The sequence below is a fragment of the Gadus chalcogrammus genome, chromosome 10 (genome assembly GCF_026213295.1).
Source record: "Gadus chalcogrammus isolate NIFS_2021 chromosome 10, NIFS_Gcha_1.0, whole genome shotgun sequence".
In the NCBI taxonomy this organism is placed as follows: domain Eukaryota; kingdom Metazoa; phylum Chordata; class Actinopteri; order Gadiformes; family Gadidae; genus Gadus; species Gadus chalcogrammus.
In genome coordinates this window covers 14,198,713-14,216,767 of record NC_079421.1, presented here as the reverse complement: position 1 = coordinate 14,216,767, position 18,055 = coordinate 14,198,713, and the positions used below count along the sequence as shown (strand labels likewise).

General features: G+C 43.4%; 2 protein-coding genes across 5 annotated transcripts; one reads left to right on the top strand and one right to left on the bottom strand.

The window, feature by feature from the left end:
* The first annotated feature begins 342 nt into the window (after nucleotides 1-342).
* rnf44 (ring finger protein 44) lies at nucleotides 343-8,667 on the top strand. Of its 4 annotated transcripts, none has more exons than XM_056601060.1 (11): nucleotides 343-679; nucleotides 3,037-3,228; nucleotides 3,592-3,844; nucleotides 5,386-5,553; nucleotides 6,063-6,242; nucleotides 6,589-6,750; nucleotides 7,019-7,134; nucleotides 7,497-7,584; nucleotides 7,958-8,079; nucleotides 8,217-8,316; nucleotides 8,440-8,667. In XM_056601060.1, the coding sequence occupies exons 2-11, from the start codon at nucleotides 3,122-3,124 to the stop codon at nucleotides 8,500-8,502; spliced, it is 1,359 nt and encodes a 452-aa protein (XP_056457035.1). In that variant the 5' UTR covers nucleotides 343-679; nucleotides 3,037-3,121; the 3' UTR covers nucleotides 8,503-8,667. The 4 variants fall into 4 exon arrangements, with proteins under 4 accessions (XP_056457035.1, XP_056457038.1, XP_056457037.1 ...); XM_056601063.1 differs by lacking the exon at nucleotides 343-679 and adding an exon at nucleotides 1,766-2,255 and having other exon boundaries at nucleotides 5,386-5,505; XM_056601062.1 differs by lacking the exon at nucleotides 343-679 and adding an exon at nucleotides 1,766-2,255 and having other exon boundaries at nucleotides 6,598-6,750.
* Nucleotides 8,668-12,731: 4,064 nt separating this feature from the next.
* Nucleotides 12,732-17,815, bottom strand: faf2 (Fas associated factor family member 2). Its single transcript, XM_056600352.1, has 11 exons — nucleotides 17,540-17,815; nucleotides 16,753-16,821; nucleotides 16,483-16,617; nucleotides 16,262-16,338; nucleotides 16,039-16,177; nucleotides 15,847-15,932; nucleotides 15,669-15,760; nucleotides 15,314-15,491; nucleotides 14,819-14,990; nucleotides 14,583-14,726; nucleotides 12,732-14,428 (listed from the first exon to the last, which is right to left on the bottom strand). Exons 1-11 carry the CDS (start codon nucleotides 17,600-17,602, stop codon nucleotides 14,246-14,248), a joined length of 1,338 nt encoding a protein of 445 aa, XP_056456327.1. The 5' UTR covers nucleotides 17,603-17,815; the 3' UTR covers nucleotides 12,732-14,245.
* Nucleotides 17,816-18,055: the final 240 nt, after the last annotated feature.

Here is an 18,055-nt window from a genome sequence, read left to right as displayed (position 1 = left end):
AAAGATGAAAATAGGGTATATGACAACAAAAGAGAACATAAACAAAAAAATATAGGCCTATAACTAGTTGTGCGGCCATTGTCGCTGTAACAGTAATAGATTAACAATAATCACATTTGCATTTCCGTCTTTATGTTATTAAAAACCGTAAATGATTATCAAGTACTTCATTATAAATTGTTTTTAATGAATGCATAGTACGAGTTTACTTCTCGATAATTATGTTTCTGGGCGAGGGGCGTGTAGACACCTATGCTTTCCGTACAATTAGGTCTACCCTCCCGAAGTCATGCACGCACGTAATCGGTCCATTACGGTAAAAATGGCTGTCTGTGCGCTCTCAAGATACGTAGACATGGGGGTAATGGGAAATGTGAATACACAAACGCAAAAGAACTGTACAGCTGCATTGACCTATATAAGACTTCAAATAATTATCCATCATTCTATTCCGATACCCCCAAGCGATACTGTTTCATAAAATCCCAATCATATCCCAAGTATTAACAGAAACTCTAACGTAGGTAACCTTTTTCAAACTAGTGGTAAAATCCGCGGAATGCTCTGTACACGGGGACAGTCGACCGGATGATTACGCGCTCAGCCTCACGTCATGTGAGGACTACGGGCAAATAACGGTGATCGGACGCCTGCATATTCACAATCAGGTCGTTATTGGGTAAGAGATTGTTTTTCACTTTAACTGAGATATTTGCGTCGCATATGGAGGCTGCAGGAGAAGACTATTTCCCGGGCTGTCACCCAGCACAGCCTCCAGCCCCTCCTTGTTTTCTAGCTTGCGACGTTGTGATGTTTACATCTAGCTATGTCCGCAAACCGCTCCATTCCTTACTTGCAAAACAGGCTCCGTGCATCGACATTGCAGATTACACCCGCTGTGTCGTTTCAAAGTTTAATGATCGAGCAGCCGACGGACGATCACGGTTAATTTTTGTTTTACTGGCTCTGCACTGAAATCGGCCTAATATTATAGGCCTATGTGTGGCATGCATGTTAACTTTAACGTTAATCAAATGGCTGAGACGCTCTAACTGGCATCCGTGGTTTCTTGGTTTGGAGGCCAATTCTGCGGTGGTTACAGAGAGTGCTCTTTACCCACTGTACTGCACTCAGTCGTGCATATGTTCATCTCTGCTTTTAGGCCAACAAGGCTACTTTACATAATCGATTGTCTACCCCGTTGTAAGTAGTTTAACTTTGACTGATGCGCATATATGAACATGCGCATATGTTCACATGCTTAATATTTTACCCAATTCAACGAGTAGACCTAAGGGTCAAGCAAAACCAAATTAAACGTTTCAAGTTGTTGCTAGTTGTCTGTCCCTCCATATGGTTTGTTATTCTAATCCCAGTTGATATGCACACAGGGACAACTAGAACGCTTACATTTGGTGAGATGGTATGATGATATATGCTTTATAATGCAGTTTTAGTCATGAATGCAAAGCACGCGCGTGTGTGTGTGTGTGTGTGTGTGTGTGTGTGTGTGTGTGTGTGTGTGTGTGTGTGTGTGTGTGTGTGTGTGTGTGTGTGTGTGTGTGTGTGTGTGTGTGTGAGCGCGCGCGTGTGCAAGAGATTTAAAAGTAAGGTTGGCACGAAGTGCTTCTTGATCTATCTATATTGTGCCATGGGTTTATTTCAATGCTGTTTTCTGAGGTGGTAATGATCAGCAACTGCGCTTCATGCTATTCGAAACAAGAGCGTGCATTGATTGTTTATTTTGATCCACTGGATCGACTCAACTCGACTCCACGTTATGTGGCGCCTACGTCGCTTCTGGTTGGTGGAATTTTGTGCTTACAACAAGGATGAGGGCGTGGCTTAACGCGAAACACTTCGAGGAACGTCCTCGCGCGAAGGAATGCTTTAAATTATACATAAACCGGAACCCTATTAGCGAGTCTGTGTCGGTTTTCTTCGTTTATATTTAACAATCGTTCGTATATAAAATATTTTTTTCGTGTTCAGTCGAAGCAGATCTCCCATGCAGTTTAACCTTTCAATCTGATCAGAGCTAACAGCACAAAGCCTGTCCCAGCGCTGCTTTCTCAACGTTTATTGAGAAAACTGTTGCCACGATCGGGCTGACGTGATCGATCATGATCACCATTCACATCAGCCGTGTGATGTAGTTTGTGCTCATATACCTCGGCACACGCGAAACTGGGGAACACCTTCAAGCTGATTGTCTAAACAAAAGCTAACGAGCAGCAAAGGCAGCCTGTAATAAAGTAAGTTGAGTTCTGAGCCATGGGTCGCACAGCATGAGCCACTTCTGACAGATAACGCTTCAAACTTCAACAAACTTGACGATCGATGATTAACTGCATTGACAAGAACCAAAATCAGCTCAGCGATCGCTGGTTAGACGTGGTGTGTGCAGCGTTAGGAGCTAGTGCAACAGGGGGGCTAATGTGGGGTCGTTTGCCCTGATCAAGGGCTTATGGTGGTTAAAAAAATAATGGATCGGGACTCAGTTGTTTGATTGCATGATATTCTGATTGCTTCTCCGGTGTTGGGTTTGAAATGGTGGAATTATATTTGACTATTTGGGCCTACAAGTAGCAGTATTTGCTAGCGGGTTGGCTAGTCTACTACCATATCCTTTGTTGTTGCTTTGTTTCTGGAGCACATGGCTTTCCATGTTTTTGTTCAGCAAGCTGCAGCGCCCCCTGTGCGTAAACATTCAATCCTGTCCTAGGCTCTTCGCTGATCCTCCTATCCTCCTCCTGTCACTCTTTTCCGATATTTCGTTTCAAATGAAACATAAATGGTCGGTTGTTAAAATAGAAATGTAAATGGGTAGGAAGATCAGTATAAACATTTAAGCACACCGTTTTATTCTGTTCTATTTAATTCGATTATATTGCTCTCCGAATAGCCAGCAGTATGTATATCCAGCAATGCCAGTCAATGGAGTTGTTTGTTGCTTTTGACGCCTGAATTTCCAGAATTATTAAATTGTTATCTTTCATAGAAACACTGGTTTAACCCACGTTTGTGTTTTCACAGGGTGAAGACAATCAGAGGTGACAACACAAGTGTCTCCTTATAAGTTTATTTTCCCGGGGAGTGAATCGTCTGTACGACGTCACCAATGCGACCATGGGAAATAGCAGTCAATAGGCGGCCACCAACTGCCCCTTTAAATCAGAGGAGGTTTCCCGGAGAGCCCTGTAACACACCTGTGCATCTCAGGAGAAGGTATTGCTGTTTCTTTGTAATCAAATTGTTTGTATGTTGGATAAAAAATGCTAATTGTTATGCAATTGTTATTAACTTGAGTTGATTCAAATACAGTAGTAGTAGATAGTGTCACCGAAAACTTCCAGATATCGGAGATGGGTGTAATATTGCAGTATTAATTGTTAATTACTTTCGTTAAATCAGACATTTACTGTCCAAAGCTTGTACCCTTACATCAATAATGTCATTTAACATTTAGAAGCCCGACAATGCAGAGGAATTACTCTCCAGCCCATGAATCAAAGCTCATCCAACACGCTCCTCCTAACTGTCACCATGTATCGTTTCCACGTTCTAATGTTATCACTGTCCAATTGGCAGCCCGCCACTGAGACGCCAGTGGGTGGGGAGAGATAGGCCTGCACTTCACGGTTCCCTGATCCAGGATGAGAACTTCCACCGCCTGCTCTTCTCCCAGCATCAGCATCAGCAGCAGCAGCAGCAGCAGCAGCATCCACAGGTTCCTTTAGATGAGTCGAGACATTACAACCACGCCAGCGCACCGCCACGCATGCTCCACGCTGCCGCCCACCTGCCTCAGCAGAGCCCCATCATGGTGGATCTACATGACCAGGTAGCCACAATAAAAGCCCTGGCCGGAAGGCCGGACCTTTCTGTTGGGGTCAGCGATTCTCCAAAGCTACCTTTCATGGGATAAAAAAAAGTAGCGCTTCAGATTTGCTATATACATGTGTGTTACAAGAATTTCGTGGTAAGCATTTTTCGAAAACCTTAAATTATTTAAGGCTGCCAATTATTTTATATTACAGGAAGATGAATTACATTGTCAGTAACCCTTACAGCTATATTACCAAAGTTCTGAAATTGGAGGGAATATGCCCCGCTGTAGGTTTTTAGAAATGTTAAGCGGCAAACAGGTTGTTTTCCTCAAGTATTCTCATAGTTGCCGCTGTTTATTCCCTTTCTGTGTATGCTATGTCATCAAGGTAGATGGTTGTTAAGCACGACATGAAGTAACTATAGGGCAGGCTAAATCCTGCATTACCTTGTGTCATCATTTGAGAATCAACTTCATCGTAGTCATTGGATATGAATTGATGATTGGAGCACCAGTATTAAGTGTAAAGGGGTTGATTTTAGGGCCCGACCGATTCATCGGCCTGCCGATTTAATCGGCCGATTATAGCCTTTTTGAAAATAATCGGCATCGGCCAAAAAGACGCCGATTACAACCGATTTTATTTTATTTATTTATTTTTTAATGTTATTGCGCTTAGTATCCTGCAGATTGCGCTCCTACTCGCCTTGCTAACTAACAACTTTAGCTGGAGTAAAAAAGAGGAGATTGAATTTTACCGTACAACATGAAAGCACGCTCGCTCAGGCAGCTGCGCGCTCACCTCACCAATGTACACAAGACGCGTTGTTTGAGCATGTTGTGCCTGTTTTTCTTTAGGTCCCAGGCCATGTTAATTTGTTATACTGTAGACTCTAACGGTGAGACCATACTGCTCAGCATGCACGTGTTGGTCACTGCTCACGAGCGCAGCACATTGGGAGTTAGTTATTTATTTTACATTTTACATTACACTAATTTTTGACTGTAAATGTATTCTAAAACACTCAAAGGTTCTGCATTCAATTCACATATTCGTCAAAAGTGTTTAAAGTATATTTAAGGTATCAAAAACTACGTTTTATATGCTTTTTTTTTTTTTTTTTTTAATCTGCAGATTAAATCGTAATGGTAATTTTTCTCTGAAAATAATCAGCATCGCCACTCAAAAATCAATATCGGTCGGGCACTAGTTGATTTATAGTGAGATTCAATCGGAATCAATCACGCTTTTCAGCATTCAGCAAATTTACCTTATTGTGTTTAACTTCAACTAACGAAGATGAAAGAGATACACTTTATTGTTACCCTGTGGGGAAAGCCATTCTCTGCATTTAACACATCCTCAATTGCCTTGTCTTCAATTCATTCGTTTTACAACGGATCTTCCCATTATCCTAGATGAGAAAAGGATCCAGCATTACATTTAACATATTAAATGAATTGATTAATTATACTCTTCGACAGATTTCCAATGAACCCCCGATGTCCTGCTGTAATGTTTGTTGACTCAATGCTGTTTGTATCCCCCTTCAAAGATGCACCAGGGATCTGTACCAATATCATACACCATTACCACGGTGACGACCCACGGCTTCCCCATCCACGCCGGGCCCCCCCTCGCTGGGTGCAACACGCAGCAGCTCCCAGCATGCTCGGTAATGTTCAGCGGACAGCTCTCTCTGCTCTGCTGCCTTCCTCCTCCAGTGAGTTTGAAAAGGAAGAGCCTGAATGTCAGAAGCATCCATTTAAGCAAAGCACAACCATACCAGCGGCCGCTCAATTTCGCCCTTCAGGGCTAATTGACTAGCTGCTGCCGCCGCTGCTACAGCTTGCCAATTTCATAACGCATTAAGCACCGCAGAGCGCCCGTGTGGTGTTTAGTCATAACCATTTATTACATTATATGTATTTTCATTTAAATAATTTCATCATTGTCGTTGTTGATTGGGTGTTTTTTATCTGTGATAATATTATAGTCTGGTGTGTTTGCTGACGTATTAGGAGCCTAAGCTAATGTATTATAGTTCTAAAATAACGAGTCACCTTGTTGTTCATGCGCTTGAACATGCTTTGTGTTTAATTATGTTTGGCTGCCTCAATACTACGGGCCTCTGCGTTTTGGGGAAGCTCAAAACATGCAGATTGCTTCGGCATCACTGACCGGAGCGTTCACTCACCTGACCAGCTCCCCTTGTTGCCTTTCTGTCTCCAGCTCCTTCAGGCCTGCACCATGCAGCACATGCCAGTGTCTTACCAAGCCTTCCCGCCCCTCATCTCCAGCGAGCATTTTATACTGCACCCCAGTCCATCTGTGCCCCCCCACCCTCAGCACCAGACGCACCTTACTCCCCTGAGCCAGTTCGTCCCTTTACAGCCTCAGCACCCACGCATGGTGAGCCTTCTGCAGTTCTTCTTATGGCCATTTTACAGTTTTTTTCTTCTTTTCTTTCGGCAGCAAACCGCTATGAATACAGTTTAATTGATTGATTCATGGAGGTGGTAGGGGTTAGGCGTTATGGCTGCATAGACACATTGCACTGCGGTTCAAACACAGTCACCCTAGCCTCTAATGTACCCTCTTTGCACAAGTCTGAGCTATTACCCGAAATAGCAACATGCACCCACGCGACACTTCGTTTATTTGATAATAGCTTTTTTAAGCCGAAGCGTGTGTTATGTGGGGTCCCCGGTTTGGCGTACATGTGTGCTGTATCAATGAGATGTCCTGGTGTCCCCAGCCTCTGCAGAGGATGGAGAACGAAGTGGATCTCCGAGGAGAGCAGCACGCACTGGGGACCTTCCCGTACCCACCGTCCCACCACCCTCCAGCAATGCCGCCTTCAATCCCCCTTCCTTACCTTCCTCAAGAGCCCCTTCACCAAGAGCTGTCCTTTGGAGTGGTAAGGGTACCTTGCTTGATGGTGTGTGTGTGTGTGTGTGTGTGTGTGTGTGTGTGTGTGTGTGTGTGTGTGTGTGTGTGTGTGTGTGTGTGTGTGTGTGTGTGTGTGTGTGTGTGTGTGTGTGTGTGTGTGTGTGTGTGTGTGTGTGCGTGCGTGCGTGTGGGAGTGCCGTGTTTAGCCTTGAGCTCAATGGCTTGTTTTAGCAGCACCATGGGCAAACATGCGTTGGCTCCCATGCTACGGTTAACCATAATTATGTTCCTTTCAGCCATTTCCCCACATGCTTCCCCGGCGAGTGAGCGGGCAGAGATACCGGTTACAGCAGGCTCCGCCCGCCCCCCCACCACCACCCTCCTACTACCCAGGCTTCCTCCCCTACTTCCTGTAAGTACCCTGGGACAGGTCCCCTCTGTCAACACCTGGTTTATTATCCTCATCGCCTGCTCCCCATGTATTTTGAACTGAGGCTGATTACGGTGTTGTAATATCAATGATCTGCACAGTCCCAGTGTTTCCACATGCTAGCCATAACACTGCAGTTGTAGTAGTTTATGTTGCATGTGTATGCTGTGTTTGATGACGTGTACAAGCTACTGGGACTTTGAATATCCCCCTGAGGATCAATAAAGTCTCTTATCTATCTACATTTAGAGTTAGGGTTTCTGTTTTTTTTTTGTTTTTTTTGCCTGCATGTTTGAAAGACTTGCGAGGTCACACAGAAGGTTTCTGCTGTCTGTGCCTGCCAGGTCAATGCTGCCTGTGCCACCCACCACGGTGGGTCCAGCCATCAGCCTGGACCTGGATGTGGACGACGTGGAGATGGAGAACTATGAGGTGCGTGTCTTCATAGACTGTCCCGAGAGGGCTAGTGCTGAATAATGTTGGGTTATTTTTGATTTAAGTTGAACTGCAGTTCGCAGCACTGACAACATTGAATACTGGCTTCTGCCCATGCCAGCTCTGCCAGCACTCCGGCTGTTGCAATCTGCTTTATCTGGAAAGAAATGCCTTGCTCTGTCAGAACGGGCCATTTGCAGCCGACTGAAGTTGTGGTGTGTGTGTGTGTGTGTGTGTGTGTGTGTGTGTGTGTGTGTGTGTGTGTGTGTGTGTGTGTGTGTGTGTGTGTGTGTGTGTGTGTGTGTGTGTGTGTGTGTGTGTGTGTGTGTGTGTGTGTGTGTGTGTGTGTGTGTGTGTGTGTGTCCACCAGGCATTACTGAACCTGGCAGAGAGGCTGGGTGAAGCCAAGCCCCGCGGGCTGACCAAAGCAGACATAGAGCATCTTCCGTCCTACAGGTTCAACCTGGAGAACCATCTGTCTGAACAAACGCTGTAAGCTCCCCCCCCCCCCACCCACCCACCCCACCCCGCTCCCACTAAACAACAGCCCCCAACAATCAACACCACTCGTTTCAATGAAGACTCTCCTTGACACTTCCTTGTCTCGTTTTCCCCTCTCTCTCTCCCAGGTGTGTCGTGTGCTTCTGTGACTTTGAGTGCAGACAGTTACTCCGGGTTCTACCGTGCAACCACGAATTCCACGCCAAGTGTGTGGACAAATGGTTAAAGGTAGGCCGAATCAAAGTCAGCCTCTCTTTGGCGTCATTCATTTCATTACCTCTCACCTTGAACTTTGAACCCCACCTTGGAGCCCACCTCCTCCCTGGTTTTAACGCGCCTCTCCCCCTCCAGACCAACCGCACCTGCCCCATCTGCCGCGCCGACGCCTCCGACGTCCACCGGGAAGCAGAGTGAGGAGCCGCCGTCTCTCGTCTAGGAGATCGGCGCACGGCCGAGCAAACCCCCCCCCCCACCCCCCCGGCCAGACACCTTCTGGGTGGGGGTGGGGAGGACGGGGGCTGAGCGGATGGGTGGAGGAGGAGGCCGGGGAACACCCACACCTGCCACAACCTCGCCCGATTTCCTCCAGTAATTACAGCTTACAACCCCACCCGCCCCCCCTCCCACCAACCCCTAAAAAAAAAGCCAGGACAGTTCCCTGGAAGCGATCATACCTCTGCTGTGCTTCAATGTGTGAGTGTATTGAAACCCACTGCCTTTCGCAGCCTATAGCCAGAGTTCTGGGATTGCCAGCCACTTACGTCTCTGTCCCCCCCCCCCCCCCCACACGCCCGCCCCACTCCCCCTGTTGCAAAATTCCAAAGATTTTCCCCCCACGACATTGTACTGCTGCTTTAGGTCACAAGGTTCCTGTTCCTCTTTTTGTTCTTTTAACTCTTGCAATGTGGTGTTCGTTCCCGGGGGGGGGGGGGGGGGGAAAGAGTGCGCTGAGAGTGGACGGGAGCGGCAGTGCTGTAGGTCGGCGGACCAGACACTTTGTGCAATTAGCAGAAACAGAATATGAATTCTTCAACATGGATATCTGTGTTTGGAGGCAAAAGGCTGTCCTTCATAGATGCATGTTTATGTTAGGTCTTGGGAAAAGTGACTTGTTAATAATGTATGTTTTGCAATAATGTATGATTATTTCAATAGTTTACCCCCTTTTTTTCCCCTTTTTTGTGGGCGGGGCTGGGGGGGGGAAGATTTGCCAACGCTATTGTGAAAGTGTGACTTGGTGTGGTTTTTAAAGAAGAAAAAAAAAAAGGTTCCGATTGGGTTAAGCCTGAGGTGACGGACTGCAGATGATGGGACAGGAACTATTTTTTATTTTAACTCTCCGGACACAGATCTGTACTGAAGCAGTCTCCTGGATTTGTGGATAGAGGAGGCAGCAGCTTCGCTGAGGGCGATGTGCTTGTCAATCTGAGTAGAGGAGGACAAAAGACTGCTTCTTTCTGAGGGGATACTCAGAGGTCTCCCCGCGTACAGGTGGGCATGAGTGTGCGTGTGTGTGGTTATCGTGCGTGTGTGTGTGCGCGTGTGTCTGTATGTATGTGTGTTTGTCCTGTCCACAGAGCCGATGCATTGTGTAACCACTGGATACAGGGCAGCATGTTAGGATTTGCATGGACTGTTGATTCAGACTAGCAATATTTTAATCAAGCATTGCCACCAAATGTATCAAACAAATTTTAACAAAAAAAGTATACAGATTAAAGCAAGGAAGAAAACTTGATTCTGTTTTGCTTATCCAGAAAGTATAGAGGAGGGGGGGGGGAAATGAAGAGGCTAATGCTTTGGTTCCATTTTCTTTTTTAAATCCAGTGGTAGAGACAGATGTGGTATTCTGAAGGCAGAGCTGGAAGGATGCGCAGAAAGCAATATGTGCAATGAGTGGTGGTTAAAAAAGAACAGTTCTCTCCTTCCTAGTTTGGAGCACCAGGCTTTTTGATTTCTTTGTTTGTGAGCCAAATATTCCAATATTACAGATATAGCCTACTGTTTTCAATATTTCAATATCTGCCTTCTTATGACCTTGACAAGCACAAACTTATTACTAATGTTTCACTTCGTCATTTAACCCTCTTTTTGAAAAGGTATTCCATTTTGTGTATGTTTTTTAAGTTTATTTATTGGTTTTAGTCCAGTATAGAAAAAAATGCATCGAAGGAATCAGTTGAAGCACTAACATCGTTTTTTGTGTATGGTGTTTTTAATTCTTTAATTCCAGCAAACTCGGTCAGGTATAGCCCCTGGCAACGGTCACAGTAAATAGTATGTGTAGCTTTTGGCGTGAATGCTCTTCGATAGAGGCTTGTTTTGAAGACTAAAGAATGTTGAAAACCCTTTCGTAGTAGAAGTCACTGGGGACACTTCTGCTACATCTGTCATAGCCCTGAGTGGACAGAGATGAATTAACATGACAATATGAGCTGGAGTTGTTGAGTAGTTGCACTGTTTTGACTTCTTGTTCTCTGCCTGGGAATTCACTTCCAAACTTGGTGAATTGTGGTTGGGGGGAGGGTGGTAGGCTATTGTTTCACTATAACTGTCCCAAGATGCACTAACAGGTGGTTTTTAAATCCATGGTGTTTGTGGAAAGGGATGCCATTTACTTTTCTTTTTTTTTAATCACGCTATTGCGTTTTTAATGCGTGTGTGTGTGCCACCTTCCAAGTAAAAAGAAGCCATTTAATGCGTTAAACCCACAGCTTTCAGAATTAACCTATGTGTACATAATATCTATTTGCTGGCTTATATTGTAAGTAAAAAAAAATACTCAGGGCCTCTCAACATATAAAAACAAAGGAAAACAGTCCATTTCAAATGGAAAAGATGCCATGAAAGGGTATATTTAAACTTTTTTGTTTCTGACCATATTGTCATGTAAACGATTCTTCTATATTATTTTCTTTCAAAAATAGTACAATTAACCTCATTTAAAGACAGGCATGCAAGAAGAAAAGATAATAAAGACGTTATGAATATTCACAGAAAAGAGGCAATGTATACACTGCAACTCATTAACACTGTGTTATTCAAACCTGTTTACCTTCTGTTCTTGTACTTTAACCACATGTTAAAACATAGCGGTTGTGATGCCATTTTAAAGAAGTGCTGTGGTGCACATTATCCTACCTAAATCACTTCCAAAACTACTTCAGAGGTGTTGCATGATTTTAAAGAAGAAAAAAAGACATCATTTTAAAAATAAGCGGAAGGAAGATATCTAGAGAATCTGGTGAAGAACAATGTATATGGGGCACAATATGCATGCTTGTCGACCAGATCCCAACAGAGTTTTTTGTTCTAGTTGGCTTCAGATCTTAAACGCTCAGCTGATAACTGCCATGCATCGTACTGCACACATTTGTAATAGAACTGAATGACTACAAGATTTTATGCGCTTTCTTTTTTTGTTATCTTTTCTTTTTAAGGAGAAAAAAATGTAAATGGTCTTGAAACCCATGATTTGAACTCTTAAATTCACCGTGTTAATGTTTTTGCCCAAATGACTGAAAAATACATGCTCTGAAACTACTGTAGTTTATCAAAAGCCATAGTGAAAAGGTGCTAGATGTTCTGCTTTAGGTATAACTGTCACTGGCGTGAATGCATTAGTTTGTCATGGATCCTATGTATTCTTAAAAGCATGTTATACCGATACCTGTAACATTGTCAGTTAAAAAATCAGTATAGTTTAAGCAATTTAAAACATACTTCTATATTCATACTAATTTCAGTGTAATACTGCACCTGCCTTCGATAGGCTCCTTCACTTAGTGTATCAATATACAATTTATTGTTCACCTAATTCGCTTAAATTTAGCACTCTTACTTTTGAGTATGTATTTTATTGATGACAACTACCCTATTAAGTAAAAAACAATATGTAACCTCCCTGTAAGGCATAAGTAATCACAATCTTTAAGAAGAATTATAAAATAGAGTCTTGTAGTCTTTCTGTTGCAAACAATTACTGAATAATCTCACAGCTTGTGTGGTGGAAAAACGTGTTCCAATAAGCAGCTAAAAAAACATTATCGGGGATTTGTAGTATATTAATTGCTTTGTTGATGCCATTTGTTTACCGATGGTTTTTTGCTGTGGTGGGATAGTGGTTCACTGTTCTTACATCCCCTGGCCTCTAGGGGGCCTTGGCTTGATAACAGATAACCGACCCTCTCACAGAGCCAGGGGCACGTGTCCTGTGTTAGGCAGAGATTTTTGCTTTGGTACTTGCACATTTACAGTTACCTCATTTTAGCCATGTTTGTATTTTGTGGAGGAAAAAATAAAACTAATATATATTATATATAGGATACAGTTCTTCTGCTATAATTTTTTCATTCCATTGGAATCATATTGTTTGTAGCAATTAACAACTAGTTAGTGTATTATATATACATCTGTATACGGTTTGAAATTTTTAAAATTTGTACTTTTTTTAAATGAAAGTTGCTAGTTCTGCTTTATCAAGTAGTGCAATCATATTTTCTTTTTTTTTATTGTGGCTGATTTGAAAGGATTGTTCACTAATAAATGTATGATGTATACCTTGATTATTGGACTCAGTTGCTAAAGTGATTATTGCATGAACTGCTGCTTTCCTTTTCAATTTCTTTCTTCAATCTTTTCACGATTTCTTGTGATGGTCTCATAACACTAGTCTGCACTGTCTGCAGAGGCTGTCTTCATAGTCACTAACTATTCGTTAGAAAGTATGGGGGATGTGCCCCAAATAGATTTATGTAGATAAAAACACAGGAAACGCTACATTGAAGCAGGCAGGACTTTATGCAGTAAGTGAAACTAGGCATGGCTTTTCCTCTCCCTATAAAACTTCAACAATACAAGAGCGCAAATGGCAGTAGATAAATTTCCTCGGGAGCAACTGATAAAAGTGGTGGATTTGTTTTTACAAACATGAACCAAAATCAATTAGGGAAAATGCTGCATAGTATGCAATTAATTTTGCAAGTCATTCACCAAACAAAACATAAAAAACATCTACGTCAAGACTTAAAAAAAAATGGAACAGATCAGATATCAAGTGTAATTGAATGAACCCACATTTTTCAATATTTAATTTAGAATTTGAAAATTACATTTTTACATGACCAGCCCATTCAGATGTTAAGTCAGGCAAAATGGGAATCGATGAATAACCACAGGCACATTATGGGCAGACTACTACACTACATTAAACCATGTAAAAGCTGTGGTCCGTTTACATTTTGCTGTATTTTCAAAAAATTGTTATGAGTCAGTCTGCATTTGTATATACCGGTAGCAACCATCCCACATGTGGTCATTTTATGACAAGAGTCAACGGGAAAGCATACATCTTCTTTTTTAGTATTGTTGGGATTCTTCTTTAAATAACTAACCTATGTACAGAGTATGGCTCACTTAGAACAGGTTTTCCGCATTTTTCTGTTCCCAGATCTACACACGATCAGAAAACAACACACTGGCTCTGCACAACAAGTTGAAATCACAATCATGGCAAATAAACCAGAGTCCAGACCATTTCTATAGGGGTCAGTCACTATGTGAGAAGCACATATGCAATTGTAAGGCAAAAGGTTTAAAATTGGGATTTTGTGTACTTAAATATTTATAATTGATTTCCATAATGTATCCTGCAGCCATCTATTCTCAGCATCATACACCAGCCATCCAATTACAGTTTTGTCTTTAAATTAATCTACCATTTCCTTTAATTTTAGTGAATAGAATTTTTTTATTGAAACAATGAAAGGAATGGCAGGGCCACTGGTTTTCAAAAAACTAAAAAAATTAAATAAAAGTATAGTATAGGTTGCAAAGGATACAGAACTGGGATACAGATATTTGTTCACACAACCTCCATGGTTTCAAGATCGGACTTCCAAAGAAGTTTATATTTAATAAAATGCAGGAATCTTCAGGCTATCGGGAACCCTGTCAACTCCACCAAATGCGGTCGGCATATCAGGGCGTTAAAATGTGTTTTTCCAAGGTTAGCAATCTCCACAAGAATCCCATGAGCATGAATGGCCATTAACCAAAAAAAAACGAAAAAGGGTGACTGGGATGGAGAGAGGGGTCTTGGGGGAGAGGGTGTTGGGCGGGAGGGGGCGGGGGTCTTCCAAACAGGAAGAGTTCACTGTTAATCGTCTGTGAGGTCCTGAACAAAAAGGACCTCTGAGCGGCTGAGTCCTGCCTCCTTCAGGGTGGGGGGGTTGGGCTGCTCCTCGGTGGGGAGGCAGGGCAAGACTCGACGGGGAAAGTTTGTAACTATCTGGTACTTCTCTGGGGTTTCTTTCAAAGAGAACAGGAAGTCATATATAACCTGCAAGGGGAGAGAAAGACAGTTTGAGACACAGGGAATAAGAGTGTTACTGAGAGCGGTCCTACCCACAACCCTTTAAATGACTTGGGCGCGTTAACCGAGGCCTCGATTATTTGACATGAGCACATCGCTCATGCTTGAGAAGGGGACCTACCGTCAGTGACTGATCAAACAGGAAGCGTCTCTCTACGCGTGTGTCGTTGGGCAGCTTGAAAACTATCTTGACACTCTCTGGATCATCTGCGGGAGGCTCCTGAGGAAGACATTCAGACTTCCTCTCCTTCTCCTCCTCGAGGTTCTGCAGCCACAACAAATACCTCAATGAATACAAGAGGACCACCGCGTTGATTGTTATTGGCTGAATGCAAAGAATGCACCATCAAGTCGTACCCTTCGCTTCCGTTCTTCAGCTAGAGCACTCTGGAGGACCAGCTCCTCCTCTTGTCTCTTCTGCTCCTGCTCCTCCCTCTTCTTTCGGTCTTTCTCCTGGTCAGCGCGGAGAGACATCAGGTAGGCCTCATCCTGCTGCTGTCTCAGCACTTGAGTCTGGTTCCTCTCCTCCCTGAAACACACACATACACACTCACAAGTTGTAGGAAAGGTCAACTCACACCTAGACAACATCTATTGAGCCTGAAAATAAACTTTTGGGATTTTTTTGAAAAACATTATATATTCAAGATTAAGTTGCCTCATTACAGATGCAAGTTAAGCGTTTGTCAGTGTCCAAGTAGAGTCAAACTCCTAGGCCTCTAGGAGTTTGAATTTTTTTTGTAACCAAAAACTTAAGATTGGTCACAAGAGGGATTCGAGTTCTTACTCTCATTGAGGCGGGCTCAAAGAAGTCAACGTTCAATTGATTGCTATACGACATGTGTCCCCTACCGCTCCAGGCGCTCTGACACCAGATATGTTTGGTTGGCTTCCATGATGAAGTTGAGTTGGTTGATGAGGTCTTCTGGCTGAACCAACCCTTCTAGTCTGCCCACAACAGTCATCTTTCGGTCCTTCAGCATGATCATGGCCAGGAATGGATAGGTATTCTCACGCAGTGCCTGGGAAACTGAAATGAATGATCACACACACAGAATCGTATTAGGTTGATGACCAGAAAGGCCATGATAGTAATATTCATTAGACGAGTGAATAAGCAAATTATGCACACAAAAAAGGAAGTCTAAAACGATCATCACAATTAATCAAGTAAATGTTGTGCATGTGTAAAAGCACATTTCATTACCTCTGAATCCCTCGGGCTTGCTGGTGGAGCAAGCCCAGAAGAGCATCCGCGCGTTAATGAAGGTTACAACCTCTTCTGTACACAATGTGGAGCTGAAAATGAAAAGAAAAACAGACCTCAGGATAGATGACATTACAGAGTTTTCATTACACGACCAAAGAGATTATTCAGAGCGTACCGGCAGAACTCGTCAGTGTCCTGGTGGTCCTCTCCGTGAAGGTACACTAATAAGTAACGGAGCTCACGTTTGGCATCATTCAGCGCCTGTTTTAACACACATAAAGCATTACGAGTTAGGCCTCGAGTGACTGAAGTTCCTGGAGGTAGTTTTCCAGCTGGAAAGCGGTCAAACTAGCTTAGTGAAGCTTACCTGGCTGTATGTCCCCTGGTAAAATACTGGGTGTGATCGACCATACTTCTCCTCAAAGGTTTGAATGAAGGACACAACATCCCCTACTGGGTCGGTAACACGGCCGCGGGGGTCCGGTCGTACGAATCTCAGGGCAAACCTGAGGGGAACAGAAACGGGGCGATCAATACCCTTTAGCTCCCCGCCTCCACCTACTGAATCAAGACCGAGTGCTTCTGCTCACCTGAATACGTCCAAAAGGGTGTAGTATGTCAATCGGAACGGTAGCATTATCAAGTAGTAGCTCCATCCTAGTAACCCCTAAATGAAATAAAATTGGGAAACAATTAAAGACTCGAGTGCATGTGGGGTAGAGTGTATCATACTGCCTCACATCTTTAACATCCTAAAGATGTTTGATTTTATGTTAAAAGGTGTAATTTATAAAAGATTATGTAGACCTACCCGTGGTTGTGGCCTTGAGACAATGTAACTATACACTCTGTGGTCTGCAGTGTTGACTTGTAAGGGCCTGGATGGCGGAGGGTTAAACACACTTGGAACTCCTTCCTGTTCATTGAGTCTGTCTTGCACTGCTGCCTGTGACAAAGAAGTGGTATACGACTATTCAAACTAAAAGTATTTCCTCTGGACAAAAACACATTGCCATGCTATTGTAGAGGCTTTGGTCAGTAAACTGAAAAGACAGAAGAACCCTATTCATTTCCGCATCACCTCAATGTTCCAATTGTGCTGTTCTAGTGTACGACGACATTGGTCCATGGACTCCAAGCCAGTCAGGTCCTGTTGGGGAGGAAAACGTGTTGTCCATCACATAGTATCCCAGCTGTAAACACTAAAGAAATCTCTCAGTTGTGTGTGGTTGGGGAGGATTCATTAGGCGATAGGTCACCATCATATATAGTTTCCCAGACTAGAGACTGAACCAGTGGGTTTTAAGATGCACTGTCACTTTAGTTTTCCATTGGCTATGCTAGCTGTCCAAATCCAGCAGACGAACTAGTCATCAAGCTACACCATAGGTAGATTTGATATGGACAATATCGTCCTACCACGGTAACATTTTAACCAGTTTACACGATAACATTACTTATTATACGGACGAAACTTAACTAACATGACAGCTCATCCCATGGTTATCCGGCTAACCTGACTTTGGTATAATTCAGCAGAAGCTAATTGCAGAGCTAAAATGTGTCCACTGAAGATACATGTAATAGTGTGTTAGATGGCCCATTCGGTCTAAATGAGTGCAGGGTATTATGGGTCGGCTGGGTCGTTATTCGAATGGTTAGCCTATCATTAGTCAGCTAACCAGCTAGCACAGCAGCTACGCTTAAGTTGACGGTTATCGTAGGCGCTAGCAGTGAAGTTGACTGTACGAAAAGGGGGTTGATTCACGCCGCGGGACGTACATCGAACCACCCAGGCGTTCGTAAACAGCTATCGATGTACGGAACATTGAAATCTGAGTTGTCGTGACGCATTGTGAGGGCTCTACCTGGAATTGTAGGAGTTTTTCAGTCTGCGCCTGGGATAACTCTTGCTCCTCTGGCGCCGCCATCTTACCTCGCCAATCATTAAGCGAGACGTGAGAACGTAAAAACTCTACGCATAACACTGACACAACCCCTGCCTAGTAAACTGACGTAAAGACCCTGCGTATAGTAAACTGACGTAAAAGCCCTGCTGATAGTAAACTGGCACCTGGCGCATACCGCCGTCTAGTTCCCGGGTTGTGGGCCCGACGAGACTGTAGCTCATCCTCTTTTCCACGTATATGTTTAGTGGTTTGATTTAGGCTCATTTGATATGCAACATTATGGTATTCTATAAGAATACATAGCTATCAATCAATAGTTATTTATACTGATTAAATCAAATTATATTAAAAAATAAAGAAAAAGAGAAGCCAACTGATGTCTGTGTTGGTACATTCACACCACTGCTTGAATCTTTCTGATAACAATAAACGGACTCCCTGAAGAATCTGAAACTCTCCAAAAAAGTACAGAGA

What these genes read in the sequence shown, in the direction of transcription:
- rnf44 (XM_056601060.1), top strand. Translation starts at nt 3,122, where the DNA reads ATGCGACCATGGGAAATAGCAGTCAATAGGCGGCCACCAACTGCCCCT. An exon ending in AAGAGCTGTCCTTTGGAGTG is followed by an intron (nt 6,751 to 7,018) that starts GTAAGGGTACCT and finishes TGTTCCTTTCAG; the next exon opens with CCATTTCCCCACATGCTTCC. An exon ending in GTGTGGACAAATGGTTAAAG is followed by an intron (nt 8,317 to 8,439) that starts GTAGGCCGAATC and finishes CTCCCCCTCCAG; the next exon opens with ACCAACCGCACCTGCCCCAT.
- faf2 (XM_056600352.1), bottom strand. Translation starts at nt 17,602, where the DNA reads ATGGCGGCGCCAGAGGAGCAAGAGTTATCCCAGGCGCAGACTGAAAAA. An exon ending in ACCAGGGGACATACAGCCAG is followed by an intron (nt 15,933 to 16,038) that starts GTAAGCTTCACT and finishes GTGTTAAAACAG; the next exon opens with GCGCTGAATGATGCCAAACG. An exon ending in GACACTGACGAGTTCTGCCG is followed by an intron (nt 15,761 to 15,846) that starts GTACGCTCTGAA and finishes TTTCATTTTCAG; the next exon opens with CTCCACATTGTGTACAGAAG.